This window comes from Solanum dulcamara, chromosome 2, assembly GCF_947179165.1.
Source record: "Solanum dulcamara chromosome 2, daSolDulc1.2, whole genome shotgun sequence".
Classification (NCBI taxonomy): domain Eukaryota; kingdom Viridiplantae; phylum Streptophyta; class Magnoliopsida; order Solanales; family Solanaceae; genus Solanum; species Solanum dulcamara.
In genome coordinates this window covers 15,478,031-15,497,157 of record NC_077238.1, presented here as the reverse complement: position 1 = coordinate 15,497,157, position 19,127 = coordinate 15,478,031, and the positions used below count along the sequence as shown (strand labels likewise).

At 34.1% G+C, this 19,127-nt stretch overlaps 1 protein-coding gene across 1 annotated transcript; it reads right to left on the bottom strand.

Moving 5' to 3' along the window:
• Positions 1–12,980: 12,980 nt before the first annotated feature.
• On the bottom strand, positions 12,981–18,267 carry LOC129880377 (uncharacterized). Its single transcript, XM_055954376.1, has 7 exons — positions 17,556–18,267; positions 17,368–17,454; positions 16,848–17,066; positions 16,097–16,261; positions 15,599–15,652; positions 15,333–15,479; positions 12,981–13,610 (listed from the first exon to the last, which is right to left on the bottom strand). Exons 1-7 carry the CDS (start codon positions 17,907–17,909, stop codon positions 13,233–13,235), a joined length of 1,404 nt encoding a protein of 467 aa, XP_055810351.1. The 5' UTR covers positions 17,910–18,267; the 3' UTR covers positions 12,981–13,232.
• Between the last annotated feature and the right edge of the window lie 860 nt (positions 18,268–19,127).

Below are 19,127 nucleotides of genomic sequence, written 5' to 3'. Positions count from 1 at the left end.
GGTTAATGGGCAAAGGATAAAGCATTACTTTGGGAATGATGTTGACCATGAGGAGGAAGTTGTAGAGCTTGAAGATGAATGATAGAAGAGCTGGGTCATGCTGCGATATTAAATTAGGCTCTACACGGGAGGCAACCCATGATTTATAGTGCCACGTAAGCCTTAAATTTTGTACTTTTCTTTTTAATGTAGAATTTAATTTTGTGTTAATTTTCTTGGAAATTGTAGGAATAGGACGAGTTCTAGATGAAGAAAAAAACATCCTACCACCACCAAAAATAAGGCCTGAGTGGGAGGCAACCCACTGTGTTTTTTTTCTAACCTTGTGTGGTAGATGCGCAGAGTGACACGAGATAATTCGGAGTAAGAGAAAGCGGACATGCAATGCGAGAAACAAAAGAAATTGGAGATCTGGCGGGCTAGCATACTGCTGGCGCGCCATGCCAAGACCCAAACTACTAAGGTCTTGTCCAGGTGAAATACAGGCATGCCGCGTCAGGGGGAAAACTACAGAAGGATTGGACGAGCACTATAGTTGTGCGCCGCACTAAGCCTTAAGTGAGAAATTTCCAGGTGGGCGCGTCACCAACGCACTATGTATGTTTTTGGGCCAAAATTAGAAAAATCCCAAGTTAAAAGAACCCACAACCGTTCCACTTCCCCTATTCCCTTAAGTTTCCAACTCCCCATTACTGATTATATATCTCCCACAACTCTTCCTCTTAATCTTTCCACTCAAATTTATCCTTTAAAAACCCTTTCCCACCACCTCCATTGTTACACAAAGCCCTCAAAACTCCAAAGAACCACTTTTCCTTCCCTTTCTAATCATCCATAATGCTCAAACCACCACCACAGTCACCAAATTCGACCCTCTCTATTCAACTTCTTCCTTTCTCATTTCCAAATAACATCTAAGGATAAATAAGTAGAAGAAAGAGTGGATAGCAAAAGGCCTTAAAAAAGTAGGGCATCCTTTTTTGCAGAGCCAATAAGATCGAGACTAACACCGCATCTTTTCGGCAAGTAAGCGGTCGAGTAGTATGGACTGGATTGGTTCGAGTCCCAGAAGGAGGACAAGTATATGGGAGATGAATACATCAATGAGGGCTGGTTGCAGGCCAAGTTCCCCTAAATTCATGAGATGGTTTACAACTCGGGTCATTAATATATCTTCGAGGAATAAGGTAAAAGTAATCTGACTCTTGTGCATGAATTTTATGCGAATTGAAATACTGAGCGGTTTAGTAGTAATAAAGTAGAGGTTGGGGTAAGACTATTTATTTTACTATATGGGCATTGAATGAATTTTTGGGTATGCCTCATTGTGATTATTCTGAATATTTGGATATGAAAAAGCAACTCCCTTATAGAGACATTCATCATACCTTGTGCAGTGTTAATTCTACAGCACATTGGGATAGGTCCAAAGATACCAAGAGGCACTCTACACTGCAAAATGCACATTTCAATAGTGAGTCTAGGGTGTGGTTGAAAATAGTTTGTAATGTTTTCTTACCTGGGAAGCACATGTTTGATGTTACTCGAGATAGGGTTGTTTTGGTAAACCTCTTAATGAAGGGTTTGCAGGTGAATGTTGGGTCTATTATGTGCCACAATATGATAAAATTCCAGAATAACAAAAGTGGCATTTCTGCTATGGCAAAGTGATAACCCATCTTTTGCGGGCAGAGGGGATTGAAGAAGAGGTTCATGATTTGTGCACGCCGAGGGTCCCATACTTGGTGTGTAGTTTGGTTGATGTAACTTAGACAAATTCCTAAGATACATCTCATGTCCGGTGTTATCCGACAACAGATGAAGAGATGACTATGTTGGCTGATTGTAATCCTCTTATGGATAGTGCTTTGTACATGTGCCGGATGGGCTCAACCTTTCAGGAACCTCTGGATGATGATGAGCCCATTATTGATGAGATGGGCGGTGATGATGAAGATGATGAGCTGGAATATGATGTGCCACTGCTCTTATGGCGGTTGATGACACTATCGCCACTAATGGCCGAGATGATGACTGAGCAGATCAGGGAGTTTCTTCTTTCACTCTTGTATTGTTATTTAATTTGTGCACTAGGGACAGTGCTTATTTTAAGTGTGAGGTGGGAGTTGGAATTCTTATACTATATTATTGTATAGATTTTATTTTAGTACATTTTTATTTTGGGTTACTTGGTAGTTATTTTCGGTTCTTTAGCCAAGGATAGTCCTTTTTGAACTGTACAAAAAAAAGAGTCGTAGGTGTAAGTAAGTAGTAGTAGAGTGACGTTACCTTGTGATAGATAGATGACGACCGTCTTAAGGGTATTCATCGTTATTCTATCTACTTTTATATAAGGTGTCTGACTAGGCTGCGTAATTGAATAAAAAATAAGTTGAATGATGTAAAGCATGGTATGGAATGCAATGACTAGTTTAAGACACCTAAGCTCTTGCATTCGACTCAAGTGATGCATGCTTAATATTGAATTCTTATGATTGTGTGATTGGTAATTTGTAAGTTGTCATTCTTAAGTTGGATATGTGCCATGTGTGTAAGGATTTATTGTGTTTGGTGCGTACATGTTGTGAGCTAGAACTTTCCCGGTGTGTATGTAAAATGAAATAAAGAGTGTGGAGTTTAGGAAATGATGTAGGCATTTCTTCGCCAACCTTGTTTTGTTTTCCCCATATTTGGTGCCTAACCTTGATGCATAATCTCTAGTCAACCCTTTTGAGCCTTACGACTTTCCTTTGATAGCTTTATATGCAGCCTATCCCCATTTCTTCCTTATCTCATTAATTTAATTCAAAATCTTAAGCATTTTAGGTGAAAGAAAGTAAAAATGAAGGAAAAGGAGTAAGCGAGTATGAAATCGTGTGAAGAGAAAGTATGAAGGCATGAAATAGACTTGCATCTTGTGAAAACAAAGAAGAGAAGAGTAAAAGAATATAACAATAGCTCCATACCATAAAATAGGTAAGTAGCTTAAAGAAATGGGGTAAACAAGAAGGAGGAGTGAGTTTAACTTAGTGGTTGAAATTGAGCTATTTGAGAAATGTAATGTATTAAAGTGCTTGGGAAAGTTAGTCACTTTTTATAGCCAAATAATAGTTCCTACCCGTCTCTTAACCTACGTTACAACCTACGAAGTCCTAGTGATCCTAAATTATCGCGTTCTTGTATTAGTGGAGCAAAACATTGAGGGCAAGCTTATGAAAAATCTTTTGTGGTGCACGAAATCATTTGATAGAGTGAGCGAATTTGTTGTATACCCACTTATGCTAAAATTATTACATGCAAGTGCTTGTGCATGATTCATTTGTGGTGAGAGGCACATGTTTAATTGAAATAATGAGTAACTTATTTGATTGCTAATCAAATGATGCATATGAGCTCACAACGTTATAAAGTCAATACTTGAAGTTAGGAGGTGTTAACTAGTCATTCTTGTGTAAGAAATGTGAACATACTTGAGCGAAAATGGACAATGAAATTCTAACTGTGTAGCCAAGTTGGAGTGCCATATATGTGTTGTGTCAGTGTCCATGCATGATTCAGTTGTTTATTAGAGGAAGAACAAAATTCTAAGTGTGGGTTGGTGATCTTGGGCACAATTATGTGCCCAGGTGCCTTATTTTACCCATATTTAGTGGTGTTTTGAGAATATTTTAGAAGCATAATTGTGTGTTTTAGATGGAATAAAGAATAAGTATACACTAAGGTGTGTTCTTAGTGAATGCAGGGATTCCGAAGAAAAGCCAGTGGTCGGAAGAAAACACAATGAACAGTAGTACAAGCTGAACGGGAGAATAATAAAGAAAAATTGGACAATCTGGGTTAGGGCGCGTCCCTAATGCCGTCCTAGTGTTGGAACTACAAAAGACATACACTGGCATACTGCTGGCGTGCCGTGCCAAGGGTGAAACTACTGAAGGTAAACACTGGCGCTATCCTGACGCGCCACGCCACTGAAGCCTCGAAATTTTCTAATTTTTACTCTAAGTCCCGGTCCAACCAGGAAATGAGGGTTATTTTAAAAACCCTATAAATAGACCCCTATGACTTTTAAGAAGGGGTTCACATAGGTTTTGAAAGAGCATAGAGACGAGAGCACACACACTTTAGGTTTCCTTTTTCTTCTTCTTTCTTTTGAAGATTAAAATGTATGAATCTATGTACTTTGTATTTTTATTGAACATGAGTAGTTAAGCACTCTTATTCTTGGGTTGTAGCTACAAAATTATGTTGTAAGATAATAAGATGTTTGGTCGATGATGGGTTGTTAATTTTAATTACTCCTCATTTTTGTTTTGATTATTTTAATATTTTTCCAGACATATATTATCTACCTTGAATTTTGAAGAGGACAAGGGGATAGAACAAAGAATGTGGGGAACGTGTTCATGCTAGGGTAACTTAGGGTGATTCTTATACAGGATGTCAGAGACACATGCCTATGTACTACATTTGGTTGAGAGATAGGAAGATAGCTTAATGCGTTTTTATTGATTCATGCGTATCCCCGCTCAACGATGTAGTTAGGCTGTCGATAAAGGCAGGTAACTAAAGGTTAGAAGACCATAATTGTAATAGCAATCCTATAAATTAATAATTAAATAATCCATCGGAGACTGAAAATGGAGAATAATATGCTTGACTTCCTCTTATGCTACAACCCTAAAATTTCTCATAATCCGATTAACCTACTTAACCATTGCATTGTTTTTGATAGTAGTAATTTGGTTACTATCTAAGTTAGTAATAAAATTAACTCCATCTCTTACAACACACACAATTAGTGAAATTTGTCAAAAAGGAATAAGTAATCTTATTAAAGTCCCTGTCGGTTTGAGATCCAGCTTAAAAGAGCCACTTTATTACTTGTATGACTGCGTACACTTGCATGTATGTTTGTACGCAACAAGATCTGAGTGATAAACATTCCGTGTACCATTTCGATACACAAATTTTATAAAGCCTTGTGTGACTTAAGAGCAAGTAAATCTTAATTCCCTTTGTGATTTTCAAGAAGTTGGATTTCAAAAATTTCAAACCGACTCCAATGAGGTTACTAATGGCAGATCGCTATATCATAAGGTTGATGGATATACTATTTGATGTCTTAATCAAAGAAGATAAATTTATTCTGACGATCAATTTTGTGGTGCTTGATTATGACGTGGATATAGAGGTGCCTATAATCTTAGGTAGACCATTTCTTGCCAAGGATCGCGTGTTGGTAAATATTGAGCTTGAAGAGTTCAAGTTTAGAGTTGGGGGAGAATATGCAATGAAATTTAGTGTGGGCACTCCTACAAAATAACCTAATGAGTGTAGAGTGGTGTCCGTGAGTGAATCCGTGGAAGAGTTGGTGTCTGATTCATGGGATGAAAAAGTGCCACCAGATATTAATTGATCTTAAGGTACTTTTGTTGTACCATGACGTTAAATCGAGCCCTTCTTGGGAGGTAATTCAAGTGTCTTTAAATTCTTTTTACTTTACTTTTTATTGTTTTTAATTTGTTTTCTGGGTGTTAAAAATGCCTAATGAAAGTGATGAAAATTTGAACATCTTGATCATCGACAACAGAAATGAAAAACGTTGGTTGAAAATTGTACAAAGTCAATCAAATGCAAGTTTCCAATAGTCAACTGGGAGAAAATATAAAAGCGTGCACTTGACCGGTGAACTGCCGATTGAGAATTTTGCATCGCTAGTCAAAGTGTTGATATAAAACAATATACTAGTAAGAATTTTTAGCATTTGTGTTGAATCGGTGTCTCACCAGAGGGGATTGACATACCGCTGATGCAATGCAAGTCAGGTAATATTGAAGAGTTTTTAATTTTGACTCGAAAAGATAAAAATTGGATTTTGATCGTTTTCCCACAACTTCAGTTCTCGTATTCTTCTCCCCACTCACCATTAAACCCTCTAACTCCTAACTTTTCCTTTTCCTTCTATTTAAACCTCAAGTTTTTTCTCACCTCACTCTACACTCCTTTCTCTCTATAAATACAAAAAAGCTAAGTATGCACTTATAACACCCCCCCAAAATTTTTCTTCGGACCTTTCTTGTATTCGTGTAGGGTCTAACTCATTGTTGTGAAGCGTGTGCATGAGTTAGGATGAGTTACTAAGTAATTAAAGAGTGTTAGAGGCGATGTGGGGTCATAAGGGATCCTTAGAACTAAGCTAAGTCCAAAAGAATTCGTCTTGGGCAAGTTATCGAAGGAGTTTGTATAAGGATCGACTTCTGATGACCATATCGTTTGAAATATGATGATCTGGGTAGCCCACGACCTATTAAATTAAAGTTCATAGAGTCTTCTTTCCAACGCAACTAAGAGTGTAATTTTTGGAGTTTGGAGTCAAAAGATATGACGATCCTAAGACGGACGGATACTGAAGGAAATTCAGGCCTGGGTTGCAACTGCAGGAAACCTTGGCTTGGTGCCGCAGTGGCGCGATGCACCACTATCGCTCCAGGAACAAGCCTCAGTAGTTTGGTCCCTGGCGCGGCGCGCCACTAGGTGATGTGCAGGGTTTTTAAGCCTATTTCCCAGAACCCAGAAAATATAGGCTTGGTGCTGTAAGGGCGCGATGCACCACTATCGCGCCACAAAACAGCCTCAGTAGTTTGGTCCCTGGCGCGACGCGCCACTATTAGGTTGCATGGTTTTTAAGCCTATTCGACTTGGGGCCGCAGTGGCGCGATGCGCCACTATCGCGCCAGGAGCATTTTTAGCTTTTTTTCCAGATTTTTGGAGAAAGGGCAATTTGGGTATTTTCCCAAATTATATATACACCATCCTTGGACGTTTTAGGACCATTTTTTAGTCCCGCTCTCTCTCTCTCTAAAAGCCCTAATATTTTCCCTCTCTTCTTCTCCAAATCCTTCTCCAACAAAGGGTGCCTTCAAGAGTTTCAAGGATTCAAGTCTTCCATTGAAGACCTAACATCAAGGTTTCTTCAAAGTCTTCAAGCAAGGTATGTAAGGCTAACCTAAAATATGGATTGAGTTCTTCCATATGCCCATGTATGTGTTGGTTAGGAGTTGTAAAAGATTTGAACCTTCTAGGAAGGTTTTCTTGAAATTTTTCCTAAACCCTAGAATAGCTTTATATACTAAAAATTGATGGGTGATTTCATGACTTGAATTATTAAATAGTCAACTTTCATATTATTGACTACAAATGTATCTTTGTATATAGATTCATAGGTATTGATGGTATTCTTGAATTGAGTTTGTTGGGAGTATGGATTCATGTTTCATTCACATGAACCCAAGATAAGATTTCTTTGTTATAATTGTCTTGAGGTTGAGATGGATAGTTTTGTGTATATGTGTATTGATTGGAATGAAAAAAATGAATTGGATAGTTAAGAATGTCCTTTTGCTTCTATAAATTAAACATAGGACTAAAATAAGGATTTTGGAGTAGATGTTTGACGATTGATGTGATGATGATATTTGACAATGATGTGATGGTAATGTTTGATGATGATGATTGATAATGATGTGAAGGTAATGTTTGATGATGATGATTGATAATGATGCGGATGATGATGTTGATAATGATGTTAATGGTGATGTTTTGATGATGGTGTGAATGATGATGTGAATGGTGATTATTTAATATATGTAGAATGATTGATGAAGAGATTATGTTGATGAGGAGGTTGTGTGATGAAATGGATTGGAGTCTAAAGTGATTATGTGATATGTGATTTATCTAATTTGATGTGGTTGGAGTCTTATGAACATTTTGAAAATAAATGATTTTGAAAACATTTTTGCATAAATTATTTATACACTATTTTGAGTTTAAAGAGTAATTATTTTCATCTATGATTTAAAAAGAGTTTAAGCATGAGTTGAGTTTGACGAGTCTTTTAATTATTTTGAACACGAGTATTTTGAGTATAAATGAGTTGAGCATTTCTCTTTAAAAATATCGATTTTGAGATTGAGTCGAGATTGTATAAATTTTAAAGAGAAGAGTTTGATAATTTGAGATGAGTCGATTTGAAAGAAGGTCCAACGAGGCCAGATTTAATTGAGTTTTGAAAAGAGTCCAATGAGACTAAATGAGTTTATTTGAAAGAGTCCGATGAGACTAAATGAGTATTTTGAGTATTTTATTCACTTGATAGATATGAGCATATTGAGTCTTGTGAGGAGTATCGAGCATCGAATTGGGTAAGAGTATAGTCCATACTCGAACCAATAAACTACGTCGCCAAACGTAGGAGGGGATAAAACCGTTAAAGTCGGATGCTTCCCCAAAATTATTGTCCTGACATTATAGGACTTGGTTGGATTGGATCCATGATTGGTTGATTCGTCCATACCCTAGCAAGGTATGAACGGACGCAGCAACAACGTCGGTTTGTTGTACTATCTCTCGCTCATATGATGATGGTTGTCGGTTAGAGAAACTCTCAATTGAATGGATTGTGCTTGATATGATTGGCTTGATTGTGATTGTAGATGATTGAGTTGGATTGTAAAATATTGCATCATTTAATTTGCATATTTATTGAGTTGAGTCATTTGAGTTGATTGTTTGAGTTGATTGTATATGTTTGGATTGGATTAGATAATATGTGATTGAATTAGAGCTAAGGGTATATCATTGGATTGGATTTGATACGTGATATGATTGGATGGGATCGAGTTGTAAATGATTTGATTGAACGACTGGATTGGATTGTATGGAATATGATTGGTCTTTGTCTAAAAAATTGTATTCTTACTTTAGACTTATGACACCTTGACTGAGTCTCCCTTATCTTTCTGAGTTGAGATGTTTGAACCAACGCTACTCTTTCTTGAGGTATGTTTCATTCTGCCATATTACATACTTGTACATTCCACGTACTGACGTCCATTTGGACCTGCATCGTTTCATGATGCAGAGACAGGTTTAAGAGATCGTCAATAGGAGCACCATCGAGGATCTATACACACTCAGTGTATTGGTGAGTCCTCCCCTACATTTGGAGGACACCGCTTATGTCATTGTTGCGTCGAGTTAGCCCTTTTCATTTTAATTTGAGGTAGCCATGAATATGTCATTGGCACCAATTAGATAGTAGTGATAGAGGCTTCATATACTAGATAGTGATAGGTCGATTGAATATTTTATTTCCTTGAAATTATTCTTGTCAAACTATTTTTTTATGACAAATATTAGAGTTGATTTGTTGGCCCATGGCCTTTATTCTTTGAGTTAGATTGATGTTTTGAGTTGCCCACCGACTATTCTCTTTATTTTAAGTCTTCCGCTGATTAAATGGATGAACGGATGTCTGATCAGGCTATGTGGTTCGCTTGGGAGCTAGAAATGGTTTCTGAGTGTCGGTTACGTCTAGGGTACCCTTCCGGGGCGTGACAGCACTCTTTGAGTTGGAAATTTAAAAACTCTATTGAAGCTCTCAAACTTTCCTCCATACTCTCTTCAATATTTGGTAGGAGAGAGTGGATTGATTTGAAGTGAATGCATAAATTATGAAGAGAATTAAGTGGGTAGATAATTAATGGCTTTATTTTAGGCTAATTTTAAAGAATGATGTATCTCAATATATCTAACTTAAAATATAGTACAAAATTCTTAATTAATGAAAATATAAGCAATTATTTGAAAGTATAGATAAAATTAATATATATGGTGTAGATGTATGTAGTGGTGGAAAAGTAAGCCCATATTGTGGTAACTTGCCTAACCCGTCCACATTTTAATAGGTTGGGTGAGAGATTTTTTAGATGGGTAAGATATGTGTTTATACCCATATTCAACCCATAGAAATATGAATATTCATGGATAAAATATGGATAAACTATAGGCTATCCAAACGGGTTAAGCTTTTAACTTTTATTCATTCAAAATTCATGATATAACCAAAATATTGTAATTTCACTTCCTTTTTATGTTCTTCGTTAAAACTAATTATTCATTTCTATAATTTTAATAATAATAATAATAATAATAATAATAATAATAATAATAATAATAATGATAATAAATAAAAAAATGGAAAAAGTGAAGTCTTTGGCCCTCGGAGTTGAGTCTATGTTCGAAAGTCGGGTTCTAGATCGAGAGATGGGATAGAGTCATAAATCAGGTATCAGGATCGTGTTTAGGATCTATCGTCGAGGTCGGGTATTTTGGTCAAATATCAATTTGAAAGTCAGCTCCAGGGTCGGGATTGAGTCCCATATCAAGTGTCGCGGTCAGATTCTTATTCAAAAATTGGGTCCCGATTTGTATATCGGGTCCCAATTGTATCTCGGGTCGGGATCGAATCCCCGGTCAAATATCGAAATTGAATTCTGAATTAGTCATCAGGATTGGGTATCAGTGTCGGGGTCAGTTTGGGTCCATTTCGAATGTCGAGTTTCGGATCAAGAGTCCAGGTTGAGTCCCAGATCAACTGTCAGATTTGAATTTTGGATCGATCATCGAGATCGAGTGTCGAGTTCTAATTCTAATTTGAAAGTTGTGTCTCAGTTTGGGTGTCGGGACCGTGTCCCAATTTAGGTATTGGGATCGAAATCCCTTTCGGATGTCGAATCCTGAGTCGAGGGTCCAGGTTGGATCTCAAGTAGGAAGTCGGGGGTCAGGTGCTAATTTAAAAATTGGGTCTTGGGTTTGATTCAGGATCGGATCCCGATTTAGAAGTCGGGTCCCGCATCGGGTGTCGTGTTTAATTTTATGATACGATAAAATTAAATAAAATATTTCCAACATTTTTCATCCAAAAAAAGATTAAAATACTTTCTCCATATTAAATTTTAGAGTAGAGTATTATTTACTCATGAAAATATGAATAAATATGGGTAAACTAATATTTTACCCAACCCATTTATTATCCAATTCATTTTTACCCATATAAAATATTGACGGGTTGAATTATTATCCATTTTATATTGATTCATTTTCAATCCATTCAAATTTTACCCAACCCACCCGTTTGCTACCACTGGATATATATTTAATAAAATAGTTTGTCCTAAAATTAACGGTAAGACAATTGGGCTTCACTAGATGAAAGAAGATACATTTTAATTCTGAAAACTTACATTAAGGATAATTGAAATTAAAGAGGTAAGCAAAGGACAAATTTAAATTAGTAGGGATTACACAAATTTCATAGTATTAAGAACTATTTACATTTTATCCTACTCTTTTTCAAATTATAAAAATTCATTAAATTTGGTGGAATCCGGATACATCCCAAAAACGCCCTGATACATCGCTTTTATGTTCCAGATACATCCCTCAATGTCCCGATACATAACGTCTAGGTTCCGGATACATCACTCAATGTCCCGATACATTACGTAAAGTGGTGTATCCGATCGATATATCGTGCAAAGTGATGTATCCGATCGATACATCGCGCAAAATGATGTATCCGAGAATAGGAGAGAGTAGAGATTTTTGTAATTTTTTCAAATGGTAGAAAATTTTAGAGAATATAGTAAAATAAGTTATGTATTTAAGTAATTTTTTCTTTAAATTATCTTTAATATGTTAATAGCATTTTGACCCTTTTCCAAAATTTTAAAGTGGCTTATAATAAGTAGGACTTCCTTTACTCTTACTCTTCAATTGATTCATTAAGTTCTGTATACAAGTCTGCTTGTACATCAAGCAATGATATATATGTAATGATCCTGACACCCTTTGTGAATACCAAAGTGTAGTCCAATTTAAGTCTGTTTTCTACCATCCTCTTCTCTTTCCATTTCTTAAAGGTTAAATGATTGTAAAAAAATCTCCTATGAAAATAATGTCTTGCCTCTTTAGAATTTCTAACTTCCAATTTCATATATACTATTGATTATATACTCTAATTTACAACTACTTGATTACTAGTGTGCTAAATTATAGATGATGGTAACCGCATCAAAGAGACTAAATTATTACTTCTTATATAATGAGTTTCTAGTATTTGATATATATGCTATATCTCATGATTATGATCAGTGTAATCTTGGGATCGTTTGGTGCATGTAATAAAGTAGAATATTTCAAGATAAATTTATATTTTCAATCAAATAAAATATAAATTTAATTTCAATATTAATCGTGAATATTCTACACCCCTAATGGAATAAATTAATCCAAAAATTATAATTTCGAGATAACTTTCATTTAGGCCACACTAGCAGCATATGAGAAAAACATTTCCATTAATCTTAAATCTCAAGTATCGTGCTAAGGGGTGTAGTTGGATGGTGGATTCCTCCCCTTTAAATTAGAAGTTTCGCATTCAAATCTTCTAAATGAAGAAATTCTTGTCTGTGAGCATTTTATTCCTCTAGGGGCGTTTGATTGCTGGCTAATGAAGAAGGGAGTTATCATGTATTAAAACTAAATTCAATACAAGATCGAAGTCCGGTGTTTAATCATCATTTTACAATCTCATTTAAATAAAATATGTATAGTTATGAGTCAATTTATATATTATTATTTTATACAAGATAAAAGATAAAATAATCAAACTCTACATATAATTCATTTCTATATTACTAATATTTGCATAACTCTAACCAACAATAAAAGGACCTTTGTATTGACGCAGTCCATATCTAGATTAATCGCAGGGTTTTAAATACCAAAGGCATAAAACAAAAAAACAAAAAAGGTTTTATACCTCTTTTTTATGGATTGATAAAGTCAATTAACCAATACCTCTTTTTTATGGATTGATAAAGTCAATTAACCAATTGACCACCAACAAAGGTTGTGGTGGATCTTCATTTTTAATCAAGAGGTCTAGGTTCGAGCCCCTTTAAGTATGAACTCTTCTTTGTTAGGAAACACTTTACCTCCTAATGTGGAACTTCCCAATGCAAATCCAGTCAGACTCCAATAGAGGGTGGAAAATTAAAAAAAAAAACCATTAACCCACAGAGATAAATTGGACATAGATTAGAATGATTTTTTTTTTTTAGAAATTCATAATCTGGAAAATGACACTCTTCATTTGATACAACAAAATATATAGAACATACCAAAAACATGGATAAATTAACACAACAAAAAAAAGCATATTATAATATTCACTATTTCCTTTTGCCAATTTACACGACTCCCCTAATTAAACGTGGTATAATAACTAATTTTGATGAACCACTTGTTAGACTTAACAATACAAATGGAAAGAATAATAAAAAAAGAAAAGGAGACCCCATTCACCAAAAAAAAAACTCTTAATTTTAAGGACAACGTTGATTTCTTCCAGGTCCTCCATAATAAAAATAATTACCCCAAACACGATTAATCCCACCTTGAATATCATAACAATTAGGATGATCAGCTAATACTTTGAGATTAGATAATGGTATTAAACTATTATCCCAATCAACCACTTGCAAATTTCTAAAATAAGATGCTTTACCAAAACCTTCACCAGCAAAATGTCCACTTCCCATTTGTGTTGATGTGTGAAATCCATTCCCTTTACTATTCACTATTTCACCTCCAAATTGTATCATACTTGCTGAACCCCTAAGATGTGTGAATAAAAATGATGGCCAATATCCTACTAATACTCCTGATCCAAATTCCAACCACCAATGTCCATGCTTTGGATCCTGCATACACCAAATAATTACAAATATACGCGTTAAAAAAATATTAATTGCATGCGCTTTCAACTATTTTTCTTAACCTCTACGTAATTCTATTAAAGACCTACCATAGTCTCAGTAAAATAGCTAATGTGTATGTAAGTATTGAGGATTATATTTCCTCATAGTATTTTTTTTTTTTTACTTTTTCCAGGGTTGGACCTCCGAAAAACATGTTTGGCCATAAAATTTCGGAATTCCAGTTGAAGTTGAATTTCAGAATTTTCAAGAATTCGATTTCAATTTGTTACTCTAAATTACTCACGAAAAGTCAAAAACAACTTTAATTTGTATTCATGGTCAAATATTTTCAAATATCATTCACTTTGAAAACAAAAACTATTCTTTTCAAATTTCACAATGATGCATGGACGAACGCGGACTTAGTCTATCAATTACAATCTACTAACAAACATATAAAGAGTTCAGGGGTCAAAGAGGAAAAACAAAACATATTTAGTATAATATCACAAGTATAATCTGAAAAGAAATCTGAGAAGAGTAAAGTGTACGCAGAACTTATTATGTATTTTGCGTACATATGAAGAGTCCTAATTAATGGCGTTTTAGTAACAAGAAAAAGAAGAAAGCCTTTTAATTGGAATTAATGCCTCAAATTAAATTGATTGCTAAAGCAAGGTTAATTAAAGATAAATTTGAAATTTTGAGAGGTAATAAAGTGAAAAATAATAACAAGTGGATGGGTCAGAGAAGGCTTTTGCTTGGTAAAGAAGAGTCAAGAGAATCTTACAAAGTGGGAGAAAAAAAATAAAAGCACAAACAAAATGATTGTTTCCACTGAAAAAAAATACGATGAATGAAACTTTAAGATTCCACCTTAAGTATTTACATTACACACATGCAAGCATGATGTAAATTCATGCCAAATACTTTTTCCTTTTTCATTTTCCATTCTTTTATTTTAACCATTGTAGTTTTTATTCTAGTTTTGGTCAATGAAACAAATTTATTTATTTATTGAAAACGTATATTAAATGATTAATAGTCCTTTTACATTTGCTAGTATAAAACTAAAAGATAAAAGTACAAAAGAAAGATTTAAAAAAAAAAGGCAAGGGGAAAAGAAAAAGAGAGAAGACAATACCATCGATTTTAGTTAAAAGATCCGTACCCCTTGAAATGAACCTCCTTAATTTCTTAATTTAAATTTAAAATACATTTCATTAGGGGAAAAATGCCAAGAAATTAATGAAAATGAGTGTTTGGAAGAAATAAGGAGATACACGAAAATGATGTTTATGTTGGGTGCGCAAACTAATTCTCACACTGAAAGTTGAAAAGAAAAAGAAGCTACGTATATATGGAAATATAAGGAGTAGGATTTAGCTTTTAATGGTGTGAGACTTTTTGGAAAAATTGTGTGGATTTCCCCCAAAACAGACAGTATCGCACAATGTAAGAGTATTTTGAGTCTATTTTAACCGAACAACTAATATCATAGTAAATGATTCGATAAGACAAATGAAGATGGTGGTGTGATAGGGGTTTGGCTGGAAGGCCTTTGCCCAACCCGTTGTCTATTGGGTCGGTGCAACAGTGGACTTTGTTGGCCATAAATACTCGGAGGATGACGTGGACATCACACAATTAATCTCCAAATTAGCCCATAAATGGTAATGAGTTGTGAAACATTATGTGCTATAGAGAAATGTAATAAAAATTTACCTTCCAAATCATGATGCTAATATCATATTGACCACCATTATAAGAGGATGTTGGAGAAATTGCTGCCCCAATTGCTATTCTATTATTTGTCTGAACAAATCCTGAACACAATAAATTGTAGCATCCTGTGGCTTGGTATGCATCACTCTGAACAAAAAAATCATTAAAACAAAAATAAATAAATAAATAATTTGTACTAAATAATTCAATAGTTTCACTGATGATCTTCTAATTAATTATCATAAGGACAAATTAAGAATACTTACGGTCCAGTAGGTGAAGAACCTTGGATAATTGTCACCATATAACTCTGGACTTACCTGTTATAATTAAATGAAATAATTTTAGCTATGTAAATGCTGATAATGCAGAAAAAGATTTGTTGATATTGAAAGGTAGCTGAAGATTTAATGGCATGCTTTAAATGACACTAAAGAAAAATGGTTCACTCTATTAAGTACTATCCTCATATTCAGTACATGTCACATTTAAATCCATGAAACCGCGTTTTCCATCAAAGTTTTCAAAAATAATATACGATCGACATCTTGATACACTTATTTATCATAATAATAAATATCGCTTCCTTCTAATTACTTGATAGGGGGCTACCATACTAACTATATTTTTCGAGTTATCATGTCAGACTTGCTATGAAAATTTATTTATTTATTATTGACTGACCAAATTTAATAGTGGAAAAATTATTTACAGTACGGGGAGTGCACACATAATATAAATTCAAGAAATAAATAAGAACATGCCTGCCAACCAGCTTCAATGGTATTGAGATCATCACCAAATGAACCAGAAATAACCCACATTTGTGATAAACTGAATTCATATTGATTGGTAACTTTAGGTGCCCACACATTTATACTTGCTTTTGCACCATAATATTGATCTCCAGTTACATATCCTACTGCATGCTGTTTTTTCCAATAAAATAAAATAAAATGTAAGAGGGGGGAATATAAAAAAATTAAGGCTTATTAATTGCTTTATAAAATTAATTAAAAGGAAAAATAATTTATTTTATTTTGTGAGGAGAAATAGATGGAGTATCTTAAAAATGCAATTCTTGATTTTTGATGATAAAGTTTCTATGACTATTATTTGAATATAGAAAAAGACGAACGGAAATTAGTGAAACTAAATATGGAAAAGGGAAAAAAACCCATAAAAGTCGGCATGAACCAAAAATAGTAACCAGACAAAGCATTACTATGAAAATACATTAGTTTGATATGAATATACAAAAACACTTAAAAGTTCTTGAAATTTTATTCTGAAAATACAATAGTTTGTGATATGAAAATAAATCCAGCAAAAGTTTTCTTAAAAATTATTTTGAAATAAAGTAAAAACATGTTTAATTCTAACGTTCTTCGGACTCTTCAAAAATGTGTCGCTCCCGTGTCAAAACAGCACTACTACTTTTGGAGGATCTGACACACATCCCAATATATTTTTGAAGAGTCGGAACAACATAGGTTTAATTAGGAAAAAACAAACCTCATGGCCATTACTAGTAGTGTCTCTACGAACAGGTCTTCTAAGTTTTCTACCAAATCTTCGAATAGAACTAGCTCTTAGAATGTCTTGTTCTTTTGTTCTTCGAACTGGAATTGTTCCTTCTGGACATGTTTCTCCAGACATGCTCCAAAGTTGGAAATTTTCAAATTCCAATGAATTTATGTTGTGCCCTGATGATCTTGGCCTCTCACCTAGTTCCTATATTATAAGACAAAATTTAATACAAGTCTAGAAAAATATTGAGACGAAAGAGATTCCTTCGTCTTTAATCAAGAGTTTTAGGTTCGTGTCTTAATAATGGAGAAACTCTAAGTAAAGAGTATTCCCCTTTACGGAAAAGAGGAAGAGAAGCCGAGCTACAAGAAAAATTAAGATCCCTACCATATTAGAACCATCTAATTATGGACTCAATTCAGTGCAAATCTAAATTAGTTGAGTCAGTGAATTTGGAATAAAAACAAATACTAAGTTAAAGAATGAGGGATTATGATTGATTTACCAATGGTTTTTGTCCCTTTAACTGAGGGTGATCAAAAGCTGGTTGTTGATGAGTTAATACACAGTCTATAAGATCTCCATCAGGACTCTGCATCACAATAATTCAGAGAGTTATTATTAGGATAGGAAGAGATGAGAAAAATGAAATTAGATTTAAAAAAAAAAAGAAGAAGAAGATATTGTGAATACCTGAATTGTCTTGAGAGAAGGTTTGTTGATTTTCATGAGATGTGATTCAATGATTTTCATGTCATCACCTGGCTTGAAAGTTTGATTGACTAGGTTGAATTGTTGTGTTTCTAGTGACAAAACAGGACAAACAGAGAAGAGGAAGAAAACAAAAATAGAAATGATTGGTGAAATCTTGGAATATCTAGAAGCCATAACATGAATTCTTGTGGAATTGTTGCAGTTTCTTGTTTCTTCTTCTTGTAAAAATTCTTCCTCTATTTGTTCTTCTTCTTGTTGTTGTGTTGTTGTTGTAGTAGTACAACATTGGCATTGTCTTGTTGTGTAATAATGAACAAAACACCAATTATCCATAATTACCACCACACAAATAACTACAATTCAAGAAAATCCCACAGGCCTAATACAACATGTTCATGACTATTTTTTTCACTATTACCAAGAATTCTCAAACTCTAGAATTAAAAGAAATGGAATTAGAGAATTCCCTTCTTCTCTTTCCCCCCCTTCTAAATTCTGAGTCTTTGTCTGACTAACAGCAATTCCTAGGCATGAGCTAATATAAAATGTACAAGAATAATGGGTTGTGCACCTGTTTTTAGAGTTTCAATTTAACTCCATGTGGGCTGTGGCCAAATAAATACTACTCTATTCAGTTGTGATCAAGACATGTAGTACTAGTACTTTGTCATTTTTTTTAAAAAAAAATGAAAATGAAGAAGGAATTAATTGAGTGGAGAGAGGGCAGACTGAAATATGAGCTTCTTGGAGGATGGAGTTTGGGGGGGGGGGGGGGAAGGGGGGGGGGGGAATGGTAGGAGTGTTTCCAGTCTCCAATACAAAGACTGAAACTTTAGCTTTTCTATGTCAAATTTTACAAGTGTACATTTTCATCCGTTCCAAAATAAATATTATTTTATTAGCTCATTTTATATCTATTAAAATAATAAAAATAATAAATAGAAGATATAGTTTGCTCTATTAATTCTATTTATTATATACGTTTTTTGAGAATTGACACTATTAAGAAGTAGTATTTTAGTTGGAAAAATATAATATACTCTCTTTATTTTAATATATGTGGCACAATTTAAATTGTGAGACTCAAATAATTTAATTTAACTGTAAACTTGGACATGAATTCTTTAAATTGTTAAAAATAAAATTTATATATTTAAACATACATAAAATAATAATATTATAAATCACAATAATTGATAATTCAAAATATTTAAAAAATATATAAAAAAATATATGATCAAAAAAAGACTTATTTCAATATCAAAATTCGAAAATGCAACATAAACTAAAACGAATGAAGTAATTTTATCTTAAATTCCTAAAATGACAGTTATTTAAAAGATAAATATGTTTTATGAAAGTGACACCAAAATATTTATAGAGGGTTTGGAGATGGGATGGGGTTGGGGATGTGGGATTTCTGTTATTCTTTACTTGGTGTTTGAAGACAGATAGGAATTAGAATTGCACTTCATTCTGGAGGTTTCAAAGTTCTTTGCTTTAGGTGTTTCTCTTTCTCACTTCCCTAGATGTTCTTTTTGTCAGTTTCTT

What these genes read in the sequence shown, in the direction of transcription:
- LOC129880377 (XM_055954376.1), bottom strand. Translation starts at nt 17,909, where the DNA reads ATGGATAATTGGTGTTTTGTTCATTATTACACAACAAGACAATGCCAA. An exon ending in CTTCTCTCAAGACAATTCAG is followed by an intron (nt 17,455 to 17,555) that starts GTATTCACAATA and finishes ATTGTGATGCAG; the next exon opens with AGTCCTGATGGAGATCTTAT. An exon ending in CTACTAGTAATGGCCATGAG is followed by an intron (nt 16,262 to 16,847) that starts GTTTGTTTTTTC and finishes TGGAAAAAACAG; the next exon opens with CATGCAGTAGGATATGTAAC.